The sequence below is a fragment of the Rhinopithecus bieti genome, unplaced genomic scaffold, assembly GCF_001698545.2.
Source record: "Rhinopithecus bieti isolate Rb0 unplaced genomic scaffold, ASM169854v2 scaffold_51230, whole genome shotgun sequence".
Lineage (NCBI taxonomy): Eukaryota > Metazoa > Chordata > Mammalia > Primates > Cercopithecidae > Rhinopithecus > Rhinopithecus bieti.
Window position 1 is genome coordinate 247,097 of NW_016820119.1, and position 16,887 is coordinate 263,983.

Below are 16,887 nucleotides of genomic sequence, written 5' to 3' on the forward strand. Positions count from 1 at the left end.
AAATAATAAAAAAAGGGAGGTGTGCCCAAGTCATCACAAATAAATCATCAGGCAGCAGCAGCTAGATTGAGTGGTCCTTAATTTGGGGGAAGATTCTTCCATCTGTTTTAAAGAAAAATATATCTGAATCTGTATATGCATGTGATGATGTTTGGTGCATATTCTTCGCGATTCTTTTGGACCTCAGAGAGTATTTCTCTTTAATACTATAATAATTTTTCAGATTTAGAAGAAGAGGATAAACACTGAAAAAAAAAAAAAAGCCAATTCAAAGATTATCCTTTTTCTTACAGGGAGGGAGACAAAAGGCAAATTTGGAAACATGAAAACAAACAAATAAATAAGGCAAACTGAAAGAATTCTCATGGAGGATGTCAAGAGCAACAGTAATAATAGTATTACCACATTTTGCAACACTCAGTTCCTGGCAGGTATCTTTCCTCATCTATTCTTACCACTAGCCAGGGCGGAGGGAGAAGCCAGGCAGATAAAATGAGAATTGAGTAATAATGCAAGTAAGTGATTTGATCAAGGTCCCAGAGGCAGCAAGCAGCTTTGGAAACTGTCTGGTCCCAGAGCCCTGGCATTTGGCCTCTGGAGACTCCCCAACCCCCAGTCACGCCTTGTCCTTGCAGGTGCAGCCCCAGAAAGTTGCAGCCCCCGCATGGGCTCTGTGAGCCTATACAGACAGTGGGTTTGTGTGACAGCACAATTCCTTGCCCTGGGAGAAGGCCTGGCCCACGCACAGACAGCTGGAAGTCACTTCGACCCCCGATGACACCGTTCAAAGCCTCCTCTGTTTGGCTTTTTGATTCCTGATTGACATTCGCTGGCGAGGAGAGATAAATGCGGGCTGAGGACAATGTTGATCCGCTCGGACTATTCTCAGGGAAAGACTTTTCAGAATAACAAACAAAATAAAACAAAAACCCAAAAACATTGGTGTGCTTAAGGGACTGAATAGAGCCCAAGAGGTCCAGGGACGCAGGGCCAGGCCTTTCAAGGGGCTGGCAAGTCCATTGAGAAGTTAATTGTTTGGGTGTACAATGAGTTTATTCTGGCCACATACAAAGAGCTTTCTCTTCCAGGTCCTTCAAAAGCAAATGTCTCAAAGGGGCCAGAGGAGGAATCTGTATTAATGGCATCTCTTGGGGTCTCTGAGACTGAGAAGCCTTGGAGAATGAGGAAAAAAGAAACCACTTCCCCCATCCTGAGATGTGGAAGGACTCTTAACAATCCCAAGTCCCCTTCAATTCTTGGGCTCTCCCCAAACCATGTCCATCACTGGTGACCCTCCCTCATATTCTTTCAGGCTGCCATTGTCCATCTTTGAAAAATACATGGAGATAAACTTCAGCTTGGTAGAAGTGCTGGAAGGTTCTTGCTTTGAAGGGACCACATTTATGCCAGAGCCACCATCCCTCTCCTCATGTGAGTCTGAGGCTCAGTGTGGAAGTGGAGACGACTCATTCTGGGCATCGTAAGGAGACAACCATATCTGTTTGCAAAAGTCCCTCAAGAGCCTGCCCTGAATCAGACCCGGGGGAGGATGGAATGCTAGGCCACCTCAACATTTCCTGAGATGCATGCGTCACGACCAGCGAGGCTCAGAAATGGATGGTGAACTTTCCTGATTCTGAACTGTAAGAGCAGAAGTGGTCGGGCATGTCAGGTTCTTTCCAAAGCAGGAGGTCATTGTTTTATATTCCATGTACCTAGCTGCATATTCCCTCCCAAAAGAAGTGAAAACAAGCTGAAAGCTGCCTTTTTGCAGGCAGTTCCCACATCCTCGAGCTCTATAGTCCCCTGAATAAGAGCAAAAACAGAAGGCTGGGGAAAAGGCAAACCAGGGATGGAAGAGGAAGAGGAAGCACCGGCAGCAGAGGAGTCTGATCAGGGCTGGGTTCACACAGAAGACTCGGCTAATGTTTTTTTAACTTTTTATTTTTAAATGATTATAGATTCACAAGAAGTTGCAAAGATAATACAGAGAGGTCCTGTGTACCCCTCGCCCAGTTTTCCCCAATGGTAACAGCTTTACAGTTAACATGATGATATGGGTAAGCCCTTTAATTATCTACGTGGCATAATTAGTACAAAATCAAAATCAGGACACTGGTATTTGTATAATCCATGGGCCTCACTCAGATTCTACCAGTTTTAAATGTACTTATTTGTGTGTATTGTTCTCTGCAATTGTATCCATGTGTAGACTCGGGTAACCACCACCACCATCAGCCTAGAACTATTCCATCAGCACAAAGATCTCCTTTGTGCCACCTTTAGTGTTACGCTTTCCCTCCTCCACCCCATTCCTCACACCTGGCAACCACTAATCTGCTCTCCATCTCTATAATGCTGCCATTTCTAGACTGTTATATAAATGGAATCATGCAATATGACCTTTTGAAACGGGCTTTTTTCATGTGCATAATGCCCTTGAGATCCATTCAAGTTGTGGTTGCATATATCAACAATTCATTCCTTTTTATTGATGAGTATTTTTCCATGGTATAGATGGATAGGGGATCCCACCTTACTCACAGCAGTTACCTTCCAAGACCCCCAGTGGATGCCTTCAACTGTGGATAGTACCGAACCCTACACATTCTGTTTTTTCCCATACATACTTATGATAAAGATTTATTTGTAAATTAGGCACAGTATAGATAAACAATAATAACATAATAAAACAGAACAATTATAACAACATACTTTCATAAGTTATATGAATACTGTCTCTCACTCAGGATATCTGATTGTATTGTACTCATCCTTCTTCATTTTGCAATCTATCCACTTGGTAACAGAGCCAGCCCCAAGTGACAGGGATGGTACACAGCATGGGTATGTTGGACAAAGTCATGATTCATATCCCAGGTGGGAGGGAGCAGGACAGTGCGAGATTGCATCACACTATTCAGAACAGCTCACAACTTAAAACTTACAAATTGTTTATTTCTGAAATTTTCCATTGAATATTTTCAGCCCATGATTGACCATGGGTAGGGCAGTACTACTGTGCCACAGTTTGTTTCACCCACTGAAGGACATTTGGGTTTTTTTTTTTTTTCTACTTTCAGCTATTACAGATAAAGTTGCTTCTTGTTCGTGTATAGGTTTTCTTGTGTGGCCATACATTTTCATTTCTCTGGAATAAATGCTCAGGAGTGCAACTGCTGGTTTATATGGTAAATGTATGTTTAGTTATTTTTCAGAAACTTCCAAAGTATTTTTGCAGTGTGGCTATACCATGTTACATTCTTGCCAGTGATGTATGAAAGGTCCAGTTTCTCGGCAGCCTCACTATCATTTGGTGTTGGCACTACTTTTTCTTTCAGCTGTTCTAATAGATATGTAGTGACATCCTGCCATGGACTTATTTTGCATTTCCTGTGGCTAATGATGCTGAGCCTCTTCTTTTGTGTGTATTTGCCCTCTATTTGTCTGCCGTGGTGAAATGTCTATTTGTGCATTTGGCCAATTTTTACTTTTTCTTTTTGAGACAGGGTCTCACTCTGTCACCAAGGCTGGAGGGATGATCTCGCTCGCTGCAACCTCCACCTCCTGGGTTCCAGGGATTCTTCTGCCTCAGCCCCCTGAGTAGCTGGGATTACAGGCGCATTCCACCATGCCTGGCTAATTTTTTGTTTTGTTTGTTTGTTTGTTTGTTTGTTTGAGACGGAGTCTCGCTCTGTTGTCCAGGCTGGAGTGCCGTGGCGCGATCTTGGCTCACTGCAACCTCCACCCCCTGGGTTCAAGCGATTCTCCTGCCTTGGCCTCCTGAGTAGCTGGGATTACAGGCACGTGCCACCATGCCTGGCTAATTTTTGTGTGTTTGTTTGTTGTTTTTTTTTTTTTAGTAGAGATAGGGTTTCACCATGTTGAGTAGGCTGGTCTTAAACTCCTGGCCTCAAGTGACTCGTCCACCTTAGCCTCCCGAAGTGCTGGGATTACAGGTGTGAGCCACCATGCCAGGCCACCATTTTCTAATTAAACTGTTTTTTAACTGCTGAGCTTTAAGAGTTGTTTATATATTCTAGATATGAGTCCTATGTTAGATAAACGGTTTGTAAATATTTTTTCCCAGGCTGTAGTTTTTTGTTGTTGTTGTTGTTCTTGTTAATTATCTAACAGCACTTTTTGCAGAGCAAATTTTAAAGTTCAATTTATATACACTATTTTATCATGCTTTTGGTGGTGAAGATTTTCTCTTGTTTTTTCTAAAAGTTTTAATAGCTTCACATTTTACATTTAAATTGGTGATCCATTTTGAATTAATTTTCGTATCAGGCCTGAGGTTTAGGTTGAGGCTTTGGGGCTGATTTGTTGATTTCATTTGTTTGGTGGATGTCCAACTGCTACAGCACCGTTTGTTTGTGGGTCTGTTTCCGGGTCCTCTATTCTGTTTCATTGATTTATGCATCTGTTCCTCCACAAATACCACACTATCTTTAGAACTCTAGCTTTATTCATCTTAAAATCAGGTAAAATGATTCCTCCCACTTTATTTTTCTTTTTAAAAATGTTTCAGCTATTCTAGTTCCATTGCCTTTCCAAAGAAACTTGAGAATAAACAGCCCTTGAAACTCACATGTTTCTGTAAGCACAGGATCACTGCAATGGAACCTGAGAGCGACAGACAGTCCCTCGGCCTTTACCACACGCACTCTGTGGCCCTCCGAGCTGGAGACCAGGGGTCAGAAGCAGGCCCAAGGCCTGTCCACCTGTGTGCCCATATCCCTGCCTCTCTGCAAGCTGCTGTGCCACACTGGAACTTACGCAGGGACCAGGGAGCAAACGAACATATTCTCATTGGCCTGACAAGCTCTGAGCCCTCTCACCTGGACTTCAGAGGCCCCACAAAGGCACTAGTCAGAGGGCTCAGGAACCTGGCAGAGGGCTTTGCTCAGCTCAGGCCACCCCCTCCAAGGGGCTTTCCTTAGAGGCTCTGGCTACAGGAGCTACCACACAGGGCTGTTTGGAGGGGCCACCTGCCTTCCCTCCCCTGCAGAGGTGGCAACTTCCCCGAGCTTAGAGAAGCCTGGTGCTCCCCTGGGAGGATTTTCCTACACCTGAAGATGAATAACCTCCATCATAAAAGGCTAAGAACCATTAGAATGAGAGCTCCAGGAGGTGAGGCCTGGACTCGTACTGTTATACTCATCCCTGGGTCCTTAGTGACGATAACAAGCCTGACATTTAGTAAATTCTCCATAAATATTTGCTGAGTAAGAGCACCAAGCATAAAATATCAATGGTTACTAATACCACCAGGGATTCAAATGAATCTATTCTAAGAGGCTTTTTCCAGATCCCTAAATCTTATTTTCTCTCAATCCTTGGAGATGAGGATATGGCAGGAAATCAAACTCTCAGTCTAGTGCTGTTCATGCATAAACTTTTCTTCAGAGACCCTGGAATATGGGCCAAAATGGAGGGGGTTGAGTAGCTGGAGCCAAGCTGGCGGAGCAGTTAGCTGTGGGAAGGAGGGAGACATGGTACATGTGTGAGCATGCAAGCACACCCCTTCTGAAACTGACCTCTGCGAAGCTGGTATATGAACATTCCAGGCTTGGTGGAGGCAGCTCAGAGAACCAGAAAGCAAAAGAGCTGCCTCTCTCTGGCTTGGAGCTGCTCAGGCGCAGTTCTGTTTCAGTAGGCAAAGAATCAGAGTGAATCCTTCTTCAGGAAAAGCCATGTGAGCAGAAGCCAACAGCATGGAGGTGGTCAGCTGCCCATCTCCATCCAAATCCAGCCCAGCCCAGCCCATCTGATGGCAATGCTAAGAGATCAGCTACAGATTCAGCCTCCCACACCCCCGTGGGTGCTAGGGGAAGAGAAAAAAGAGGTAGTAGGGAAGAGATTTAAGTCACGTGAGCAGGAGTGATGTTTCACATGTGGAATGTCCCTCGACAGCCAGCCCAACACAGCTCTGCGAGGCTCAGGGCAATGAAGCTCCCCTCCTTCAGGTGTGCTAACACCTCATGAGGGCTGAGGCTGGGGGCCACCCAGTGCCCTGCGTCTGGGATGTTTGCCAGCCATTGTCCCTGTCCTAAGCCTGCCCCTCAGAGCTGCTCCATCCATTGCTTGAGTGACAAGTTCTCCAAGTTGGCAACAACCTGTAGACCCAGCTCCAAAAATAGAGACACAGACAGGGACCTTGGAGAAATAAATATGACTCACTCTTTACTTGGAGCATATACTATGGAGCAGCCAGTGGGAGATTTTCTTTTTAAGCTCTGCAAATTAAAGGTGGTTTGGATTTTTGAAGTTCTGCCCCTCTCCAAGACTAGCTTGACAAATACAGAAGCCCATGCAGAAAAGTTTAGCAGAGTTTATTAGTATTTTTATTTTTCTCTTACTTTCCTTAAACAACTAACTCCCAGACTTCTTAGGGGAAAAATGCAAACTGCAGAAAATTCCTAGTGACCCTAAATTTTCACTTGCCATTTATCACAGCATCACCCCATGGCCTCTGATGTTTTGGGCACTCAGAAGTCAAAAGCTCACAGAGAACTGCCAGAAATCATTTCACAAGTGCTTTTCCATATCCTTTCATTTAATCACTCTTCATCACTGCCCCCCTTCATCCCACCAGAGGCTAAGAACTTCCTTCCCTCCTTGCACTTCACAAGCAATGAAGAGCAGGGCCAGCCCCTGAACATGTGTTCAGTTATCCTGGAAGCTCCTCAAATTACCTATGGTAATTAGCATTGAGACCCCAAAAGAGTCCCATCAGAAAATCCACAGGCCTTGGTACAGCCAGGTAAAGCTGCTGCAGGATAAGTTTTTGATATCTGAAACCATTCTGCTTCCTATCTACTTTCCTTTGGATGACTCCAGTGAAAACCAAAACTTTACCTCTGTCTCTACTTCTTCAGCCTTCAACTGTTTTAGCAGCGCATTTTCAGAGCTAAAGGGGCTGTTTGGGGCCCTCTTCCTCTCTTCTGATATTCCTCTGTAGCATCCATAAAACACATGTGAATGCACGTGTGCACCGTCCCCCTCTCCCATACACACACACACACACGTCTCTCTTTAAGGGCCAGGACCAAAGGATAGAAGGGGAGGGGGCAGCCAGGATGGGATTGCCCCAGATCAATGGATATTTGAAACTCAAACACATGGTCCAGGACCTACACTGCACGTGTTAATTACCACACATGTGCCCATAAAGGAGTCCGTTAAACACAAGGGGCCCAAAGAACAGAGTGAGGAAAGGACATTCCAAGGGATTAAGTAAATAGTCTGAAGTTTTGACCCTCCTCCCCTCCTGGAGCACGTGCATCTGGGTAAGATAACAGTGCCTCCCCCTCCTTCCCCCACTTCTTCCCTGGGGCCCCACACCTGTGGATCCAGGAGCCACAGCCACCCAGGCCTCCTGTCTCGGACCAAATGTCTGTGACCTGTTACAGCCCAGCCTCTCTCCCTCCTCCCTTCCTTCTGCTATCTCTCTGGGCCTCCTCCCCCAGCCTCCTTCTGCTCTGCCTTTCTCCTCCTCTCCTTCAGAGTACTAATTCCTGGCTGGTGACCAGACTCTCCGTGGTCACACAATACATCTTTTCATTCCTTCCAGTCTGGGAGGGACAGCCGATCCCTCCCAGCCCAGTCAGTGGAGGATATTTAAAAAGGCAAGAAGCTAGGGAAAGAGAAGTCTGGGTCCCGTCCTTGCCCTGCCGTTCCCTACCACTCACACCTCCAGACCTCTGCCCTACCTCTTTTCTGGCCATACCCCTCACCCTGCACAAGGATGCAGACTCAGCACCTCTTTGCAGCAGGCCTCAGGGAAATAGATGCCTCCTAGGAGAACCCGTGTGTGGGCACAAGTTTAGACAAGGGGCCTTTGTGTCTTCCCACCTGCTGCCTTCCAGAGCACATTCCATTCTTAAGTGGCAGCTGAAAGAGGAACCTTGGCTGGTCCACACAGGATATTACTAATGCCCTCTCGCACCCTGTCCCCATTCAAACCCCAGCTTCCTGGACAGGTGTGGCTTCAGGTGTGGCGTCCTACAGGTGGCCTGAACCTGCTCTTCACTGCACTGCCCACAGGAGACAAAGAGAAGAGGATCCAACACCTAATCGGATCTTTCAAAGTACAGGGAAAGAGAGGCCACTAAATAGAATTTAAGACTCCAGGGGAGAATGAGTCCTAGCATTCCCCACCAGGGCCTTGTCCTGACCTTTGCACCAAAGAGGAAGCCTCTGCAGAGCCACCTTGGAGGAAGGGACCCATCCAGGGCAAGGGAGTAAAGAGCTGGGAACTGAGAACAGCTTATCCCTCTGAGATAAAGGCTTCAGATTCTATCCCCCATTTCCTGCATCACCCCTGGAGGAATCAGGCTCCTCTACCCTCTTTTGGCTCTGGAAGCTGACCCTAGAGCTAAAAAGGAACAAAGGGTGCTCACTGCTCCACTGTAAAAGGGAACAAAGGGTGCTCACTGTTGACTGTAAACTGACATCCCCAGCCCCCACCCTCCCCGCCGCCTCTTCCAGCTGGACCAGTGAGAGCCTGAGATGACCATGGGTCTGTCTCTTATTGTTGTCCACAGGGTGCAAAGCCACATCCCCCTGGAAAGCACTTCTCTCTCCAGTTTGAGAACCAGAATCCCATGGCTGGGAGTTGTTTAGTGTGTGTGCACTTTATTCAGCATCATATACTCAGCTCCTTTAGGAGGAGGGGAATCTGGGTGGTCAGTTTGGCATGATTGCCAATTTTTCTTTCCTACCACCAGGACCTCATGCCCAGGAATAAAGGTGATGTTCCTGAAGATTCCCATTACAACAAGCAAAACTAAAAGCAATGCATGCCTGTAGTCCCAGCGACCTGGGAGGCTGAGGTGGGAGGATTGCTTGAGCCCAGGAGTTCGAGGCAAGCCTAGGCAACATAGTGAGATCTTGTCTTTAAAATACAAAAATTAAAAATGCTATGCTAGAAACACACACACACACACACACACACACACACATACACACACACACATATGCAACAGAACACCTGAAGGCATCTTCCTTTTCCAATCCCAGTAAACACACACTACTCACAGCATTGGTGATTTCAGGCCTTTGTAGATTCTCTCCCCACTTCCCCACCTAGGAGGGAACCACCGACACTTATGGCAGTCTCCTCATGCCCTGGGAAGGACCTAAAGAAGCACTTCTCCCCTTTTCCAACCACTTTCTCATTTCTGCCCAGGGACCCATTGGTCCCTGTTTTCTGGTGGGTGGTGGTATCACCTGTTCCACTTCCACATCTTCTTGGAGCACCTGCATTTGGGGGCAGCAGGTTCTCCAGATTCTTATCTCCTACATTCAGAGTGGGTGACTTCTCCCCTTCTTCCTATCCCATGGCATAAGCACTGGAGGCAGGGCCCAGGGCTTTACCTTGGTCTCCCTGCAATTGTGTGTGCGCAGGACAAGCCTGTGAACTTCACAATGACCCTCAGTAAGGCCAAGGCTCCACGTGGGCCCTGATGAGCATGTAGTTTCCAAGGCCTAGATGCAGGTGGGAAGGCTCAAACTCAGCCTGAGATGGGAGTCCTGGAGAGGCGGCACACAAGATGAAATGCACACCTGCTTTCCATTCAACTACCAGATCTGCATGTATGCTGTCCTGGAGGTCAGTGGCAGTGACTCTTAAGCCTCCAACTGTCTTCCATCCTAAAAACTATGATCAGCATATTTCCAGGGACCTATTGCTCATATTGGCTGGTCCAATAAACAGCCCTCAGACAGATACCAGCTATGTAATTTGTGGGGCCCAGTGTAAAGTAAAAATGCAGGGCCTCTCCTTCAAAAAGCAGGGAAAAGTGCCATTCAAGGCACTAAAATACAAAGCTTTGTCTTTTATTCTATAGTCTCTCTCTCTTACCTTGTCATGGTGTTATTTTAATTTGCTACTTAGTATTATCCTAGATAAAGAAAAATTAAAATTTTAAGCATGCTGTGGAAGACACATAGTACACCTCACAAAAGCTTTGTGCTAATGGGGTGACAAGGTTCAGCAGACACTCATATGATGTGTCTCTCCTCCACTCACTTGCATGTTCACTGTCCCATGGAACTCAAAGACAGAATTATTCAGAATTTCAGGATAACAACTGCACAGGTCGCACACCCACAAAGCCAGCCTCACCCTAGTGAACAGAATCTGGATGTGCTGGGACAATTATGAAGGAGGATTAGTGAAGGGGGAAAAATGCCCAAATGTGCTTACACAACAAGAGAGTCAAGGGCAGACTTGGGCACCCTACCTTCCTCATCCTCTCTGGTTTAACGCTGGCTACACTGGTAGTTGATTGACTGAGCTCCCCACGGAACCAAGACTCCCAGGGCTCACATTCTAAAGGTCCTTCTCAGCTTTGGGCTCTATACTCACTGACCTCCCTCGGGAATGCTGGGAGCTTGGTGTCCATCACTGTATGAGCCTTACTTACCTTAGGTGCTTCAGAGAGGAAACATGGAATAAGAATGGAGAAGATGTTCTGCAGGACACATTAGGCTTTCACCCCAGGCTCCTTCTATCTCATCTAAGAAATCCTGCTTGGACCATCTTTGAAAGCAAACATTTAGATAAAGCATAAAACTCCACTCACCTTTCCTTCCTGAGTTACCCTGGCTTAAGGGCTTGTCGGTGACTGAACCTTGGGTGAGAAGGGAAACAAAAACATAGCCACTCAGAATGCATTGCAGTTGGTTTCTTTCAAAGAGTTGGCAAAACCTGATATTATGAGTATATGGTCATGTATATATGTATTGTATACACATCTAAGGATATTATACACAATGTCAGTACATATACACATGTTGAGTGGGGTTTGTTTAACATCAATGTCACTGATAACCCAGCACTGTTGAGATGAACTATGATTTCTAGGTTCCCTGGTAACAGTCTTGACCACATTTTTACAAAAGTCCACACTCATACAACTCTCCCGTTGAACATTCCAATATCTGCCCCTCACGTTTACACCCCCATCTCCCCAGCTTCTCACCAGTTCCATGTTCGGAGCCATATTCAGTCAGCAAGGCCAACTGAAAAGAAACTCCCTTTTACTGCAAAGGCAATGATTGACATCCCTTGCTGGTTAGGACAGGAAATCAGCGATTTTCCATCTGCATTAAGTAGAAAATTGTTGGCCCAATTGTACTGAATGGGCCAAAACAGTCTAAGGCATGGAAACAATTTTCTAGACACAGCCTGTTCCTCCAGGAGCGGGTAGCAGGTATGTTTGCCCAAGCATTTGCCCTGCATATACTAGGGTGCTCTGTGCACCCCCTCCTCCAGTCCTGACCCTGTGGCACCTGTCTTCTGCTGAGGTCCAGTCTCACACAGGCAGGGTACAACCGATGCACCCACAGAAAGGCATCTGTGGAGTCCCGCCAAAAGAAAAGAATCTCTATTTCCCTAATCCATGTCATACTCCTTCTCCATGTACCAGTTTTGTGAGAACTCCAACATACTATCCTGCATGGCTTGTTTCTAGTCGTTTGTTTGCTTTAAATGAAACTTTCCAGGTCATTTAAAAGGAGGGCTAATTCCTGTACCTCCCTACCCCAACCCCAATTAAGGTTTCTAGTTTCCATGTAAACCACAAATAAAGTAAACTTCCCTTTTCGACCTGTAAATTTGGGTTTCCTGATGTAGATTCTAATAGCCCTTTCCGCTTTCTTTTTCCTTCATGTAACAGAGCAAGTAGAAAAAGCTATGATAGCAAGACTGTCAGCCTTTGGAATTTCCCATAGGTTTTAGCATAATGTTTTATACTTTGTTTGCACTTAAAATGAAAAATAAGAAAATCAATAAAACCCTATGCACACAGATATGAAGAAATATGAATCAGCTGATGGGTGGGACAGGCTTTTTTGAGAGAGCTGAGCCACACGGTGAATTAAGGGAGTGACTCAGAGTCTTTTACCATCTCAACAAAGGTGGACACGGTGGGGCTTGTAAAAATCCCTAATCCACAATCCCATGAAATGGACCTAAAAGCACAATTTCTCTGCTTATTAAGTTGGGAATAGAATGGACTTAATTTTTGCTATGGACTAACCCAATGGCTCACTATAAAGCAATAGTTTGCTAACTTGTTTAATCATCAGAATCACCTGAGAGACTTCATAAAAACAAGGACCTCAGGTCTCCCTCCAGGCCTCCTGGATCAGAATGTACAAGGGGAAGCCTCGATATCTGGGTTCTCTTTAATTTCCCAGACACTGCTGGTGATCAGTCAGATTTAAGGGCCACTGTTAGGAAGATTTTCCATTTCTCTACATTACATTCTTCAGGGGTGGTGAGTATATGACACAGAAGCCACCATTCTCCTCTCCTGCTCCCATGACAGGTTATCACTAATGGATAACCACAGCCTTTGATGCTGAGCTCCCAGTTGGTCTCAAAATCCATCTCAATAAAGCACTTCAAGAGCCACTAGCAATCAGAATCAGCACACAAGCTAGTAACTTACACGCCACCACAGCTCTATGAGGTTACAGCCAGTGCTTAGCATTGAACCAAAAATCTAAACTCAAAATCCGTAAATACACACACATGGCATACATTGCCATACCTTATCATTTGCTGACTTCTGAGCAAGCATGTTAGAGTAGAATCCTCCCTGACCTAGAAAAAGGTTCATCACCACCACCAACCTTCTAAAGGTTCTCCCACAAGCTGCAGGAGACCAACCAACGGGTCTCTCTCCAACCCTTTTCATTCTTCCCACCCCTCCCTACGGTACCTGAACATACAGGAGTTTTATTCTGCACAGAAGAGCCACTGATGGGCTTCCCATCAGGAGTGACACACCAGCAGTACCCAGTGTAAGTATGGCACTGCACCTGTTCAGGGAAGTGAAAACAGAAGAAAACCATAAGTCTCTGTCACAATATGAAGACTCATCTCCAACCCCTTTCAAAGCATCACCCATATGGTAAAAGAGCACCTTCCACCTCTCATCCCCACATCTGTCTCCAGAGTGTCTCTCGTGGGTGGTCCAGTCAGTGAACAGCAGGTACATGTTTGCTGTGGGATGCCCATGCAAACCACAGCAATTCACCCACTTCTTTCTTACTCCTCTTCACACTTAATACCTGCATCATACTGTGTTTTTCCTGAGATGATTCTCACCAATACCTGTACATTTGTTTTCTCTAGCACTGGCATACGCTCCTATCCAATTATAAAAAATTCTAACCCACCCTATTTTTGAGACACAGTTTCACTCTGTCACCCAGGCTAGAGTGCAGTGGCATGATCTCGGCTCACTGCAACCTCTGCCTCCTGGGTTCAAGCGATTCTCCTGCCTCAGCCTCCCAAGTAGCTGGATTACAAGCGTGTACCACCATTCCTGGCTAATTTTTGTATTTTTAGTAGAAACGGGTTTTGCCATGTTAGCCAGGGTAGTCTTGAACGCCTCACCTCAAGTGATTTACGTGCCTCGGCCTCCCAAAGTGCTGGGATTACAGGCGTGAGCCACTGCACCCAGTCAAAAATTCTAACCCTTGAACTAATTTGGCAAGTAAAAGTTGGAATGTTACCATTGCAGATTGATATGACATTTCTTTAACAAGCAGAGACCAGTGGTAAGCTTTTTGTCTTTGTCTAGCTTTTCCCAGCATCCATTCATAGATCAGCTCGCCTATTGATCCTGTGGCTCTCTTGAGATGAGGGCACACATGATGAGGTTAAGGCAAGGGGGTAAAACCTGCAGGTTTATTTCTAGATGCCCCGCTGCACCACTGTATGATCTTCCTTAAGCCTCCAAGATCAGGTCTGCCTGCCTGGGAAGAGCAAAAAGGAATAAGGCTTTTTGCATCCTTCAGGGTAGCTCTTCTTTCTCTTCCAGTAGCTGTCGCCCTACCCACCACCTCCCGCCCCACCCCACTATCCTGCTTTCAATCTGGAGTTCCTAAACACACAATGAGGCCTACTTCCCTGCTTAGAATCCTTCAGTGATTCCTGTCGGGATCTAGGATAGAGATGAAACTCATTGGCATGCACTCAAGGTCCTCCGTGATCTGCCTCCATCTATTCCCGCAGCCTCATTTCATGCCCATGTCCTGGCACACACCCTCCACGCTGGTCACAGAACCCTTTGATGCTCCTAAACAAGTTCTAGTTTCTCCTGATTCTGAGTCTTTGTTTGCTCCAACCATTCCATTTGTCTGGAATGCCCTTCCCCAACCCATCTCCCACCTACTCCTAATCCCTCGTATTCCCCTCCTCCTTTGTGATACACCTCCTCAAAGCAGTCCCAGCCTCCCCTGCCTCCTTCCTCTGATCCTCCCACACACCCTGGGGCCCCCCAAATCAGAGCCCTTATCACTGTGAGCTCTAGCTGTTGATTTATCCAGTCCATTCCCCCTCTCAAGATTGCGACCTCAGGGACTGCATGCTAGTTATTTCTACATTCCCAGAATCTAACATAATGCCTGACATTCATTGTAGGTGATTGATGGGTTGAATAAAGGCATCCATTATCATATTTCCTCAATTCTTGGTCTCCATCAATTATAAAAATGCAATGTCAATTTAAACAGCCCCACTATATTAAATGTAGATCTCAATTATAAGATGTGTGCCAATTGCAAAGATATTAAAGTGTGAAGAAAATGTGCCTCTTGAAATCAAGGACATATTGGAATCAAAGCTAGACAGTAATAGCATACAAATTGAGTGGTAAGGGATGGAAGGGAGCAGTGAGAGGAGAGATCTGACAGCCTGGGTGAAATCCAAAAGTTATCACAAAGGCAGAAAGGCTATAGAAAGGCTTCTGCTCTTGTGTGGGCACCAAACACTGTCATTTCCCCCAAGACGAGTTGTTTCACCATGGACCTATCAACAAAAATCAAGGATAAGACAAGATAGGAGGACCCTTGTTCCTACCACGAAGGTGCATGTTGTATAAATGAGGCATTTCCCGCAGCTCCTGCATCTGAGATGCTGCTCAGGTCTTCTGATCAATGCCTTTACCCCAGTATCATGCTCCACGCCCACTTCTTCTCATGGCCATGGTTGCTACCCCAAATGTTCATCCAAGAGCAGTATCTTCAGGTCAGGTCAACGCTACTTTCTGAGGAGCCTTAATGGTGGAATGGAAACAAATCCAGACAGACCTGAATTTGAATCCTGGTCCAGCCAGTTACGAACTGGACACATCACTCAGCTCTTTAAGCCCCATCTATAAAATGGGGATAACAATGTCAAACCTGAAGGTAAGGAAATCCATTGTTTGGCACCAAGTGAAGGCTGGATATGGAGTGGCAGTGGTAAGGATTGTTCTCAGCTGTGCCAGAAATGCCTGGCAAGCCGCCCTTTTCAAAGGCCAGATCTCCTCTAGTAACCTCCACAGACTTGGGTGGGAAATGCTGCTGGAAATGTGGAGTTGATCCCTTCAGACTCCATCCACCCTACAGGGGATATTTCCTAGAGACAGTTCCTCGCCAGTGGCAGCAATTTAATGGAGCCTGGCAGGCTGCTTTCTCCTCCTTGGCCAATAATCACCTCCGGGGAAACCTGTCCCAGGAGCTGAATGGCTAGGCTGACTCACTCCCAGGGACCTTGACTCCCATGGCCAAGGCAGGCCTCTGTCTCCATGAGGAGTGTGCCCTCAAGTCCATCGCCCAAGGCTGTGTCTCTGGCCCGGTGCTGTGCTGCAGGAGCCGGGCACTGCAGTCAAGCAGACAGCAGAGAACGGGCTGGTTCGAAAGCCGCCTCCTCTCAAGCATGCACAGAGTCCCAGCCAAGGCTACTGGGGACAGAAGCAAATTCATGAGTAAGAGGCTAAGCCCAAAGCTTTGTTTCTGGGGATATAACCTGACCTCTGGGCTCAGAGGGTCCCAAGGGCCACATTCTCACTGAGTGTGCCCATTGTATCCCAGTGGGCACATGAACACTGTCTCCCAGCTCCCAGCTGGCCCAGAGGCCCAAACACAGCTCCTTTCTCCCCAGAGCCCTCAGCATTTTTCTCAGTCCAGGCTCCAAAGAAGAGAGCCCAGATCACAAAATCCCAGTCTGGGAGCTCCTTCCAAGTCCTATAAAACTGAAATCCAATAAGGAATTGTTGCCACGTGCTTGTGAGGGCTGGGGTATACAATAATGGGCACGCCTGCCCCAGGTATGCCACAGGAGTGGGGACAGCTATGGGCAAAAGGTGGCACAGAAGACCCGAGCAAGGTCTCAGATCCAGTAGCTGAGGGAAGTGGCTGAGCACAAGCTCTTAACTGAAGGAGCCCGGAGTGAATCAGCCCATGATTCCACAATGAGAGGTTGTTTCTAAGTTGTCTAGGGAGTTTTCAAAGTGACTTCTTGCAGAAAAAGAAGTTACATGGAGACAGTCTGCAGCCAGCCTTCCAGCACTTCCCAGCTCCACCACTTAACTCCTTCTGCAGCCTTGAAAAGCTTTTTAATCACACTAAGCCTTGGCCTGTCTATCTTTTTAAAAAGGGAAGATAATCATGACAATAATACCTATCTTAGTTGTTAACAGAATTAAATTTGATAATGTAAATAAAGCACTTAGCTCACAGGGTAAGCGCCCAGTTAACTTTCAGCTATTTATTTTTATTATCATTGTGTTATATTTTAGCAAACTATCTGTACACTCAAAAATGCCAGAGCCAGATTATCTGATGAGGACAAAAGAACATCCTATTCTGAGCAGCCTGAGGGGAAGGGGCAGTCTAAAGTCAGCAAAACGTTTGAAAAGGTTTGGGTGGAAGAAGAAGATGCTTGTTTTCACATAGAAATAGTTCTGTTGCCAGCAGAGGAGAGAAACGTTTCTTGCAGAAAAGCAATCAGGATGTAAATTCTTTGAATTGATGGTTTCTATATAAATGATCAAGATGTAAACTCTGCCTGGCTTAGCTTCCTCCCTTGCAGATTTA

General features: G+C 46.2%; 1 protein-coding gene across 7 annotated transcripts in view; it reads right to left on the reverse strand.

Moving 5' to 3' along the window:
* SMOC1 (SPARC related modular calcium binding 1) overlaps nt 1-16,887 on the reverse strand; it is a 153,219-nt gene that overhangs the window by 46,069 nt on the left and 90,263 nt on the right. For all 7 annotated transcript variants that reach the window (XM_017859604.1, XM_017859603.1, XM_017859601.1 and 4 more), the window contains exons 4-5: nt 12,741-12,840; nt 10,596-10,643 (exon numbers count right to left, since the gene is read on the reverse strand). In XM_017859604.1, the coding sequence (XP_017715093.1) occupies nt 10,596-10,643; nt 12,741-12,840 (148 nt within the window). The remainder of the gene's footprint in view (nt 1-10,595; nt 10,644-12,740; nt 12,841-16,887) is intronic.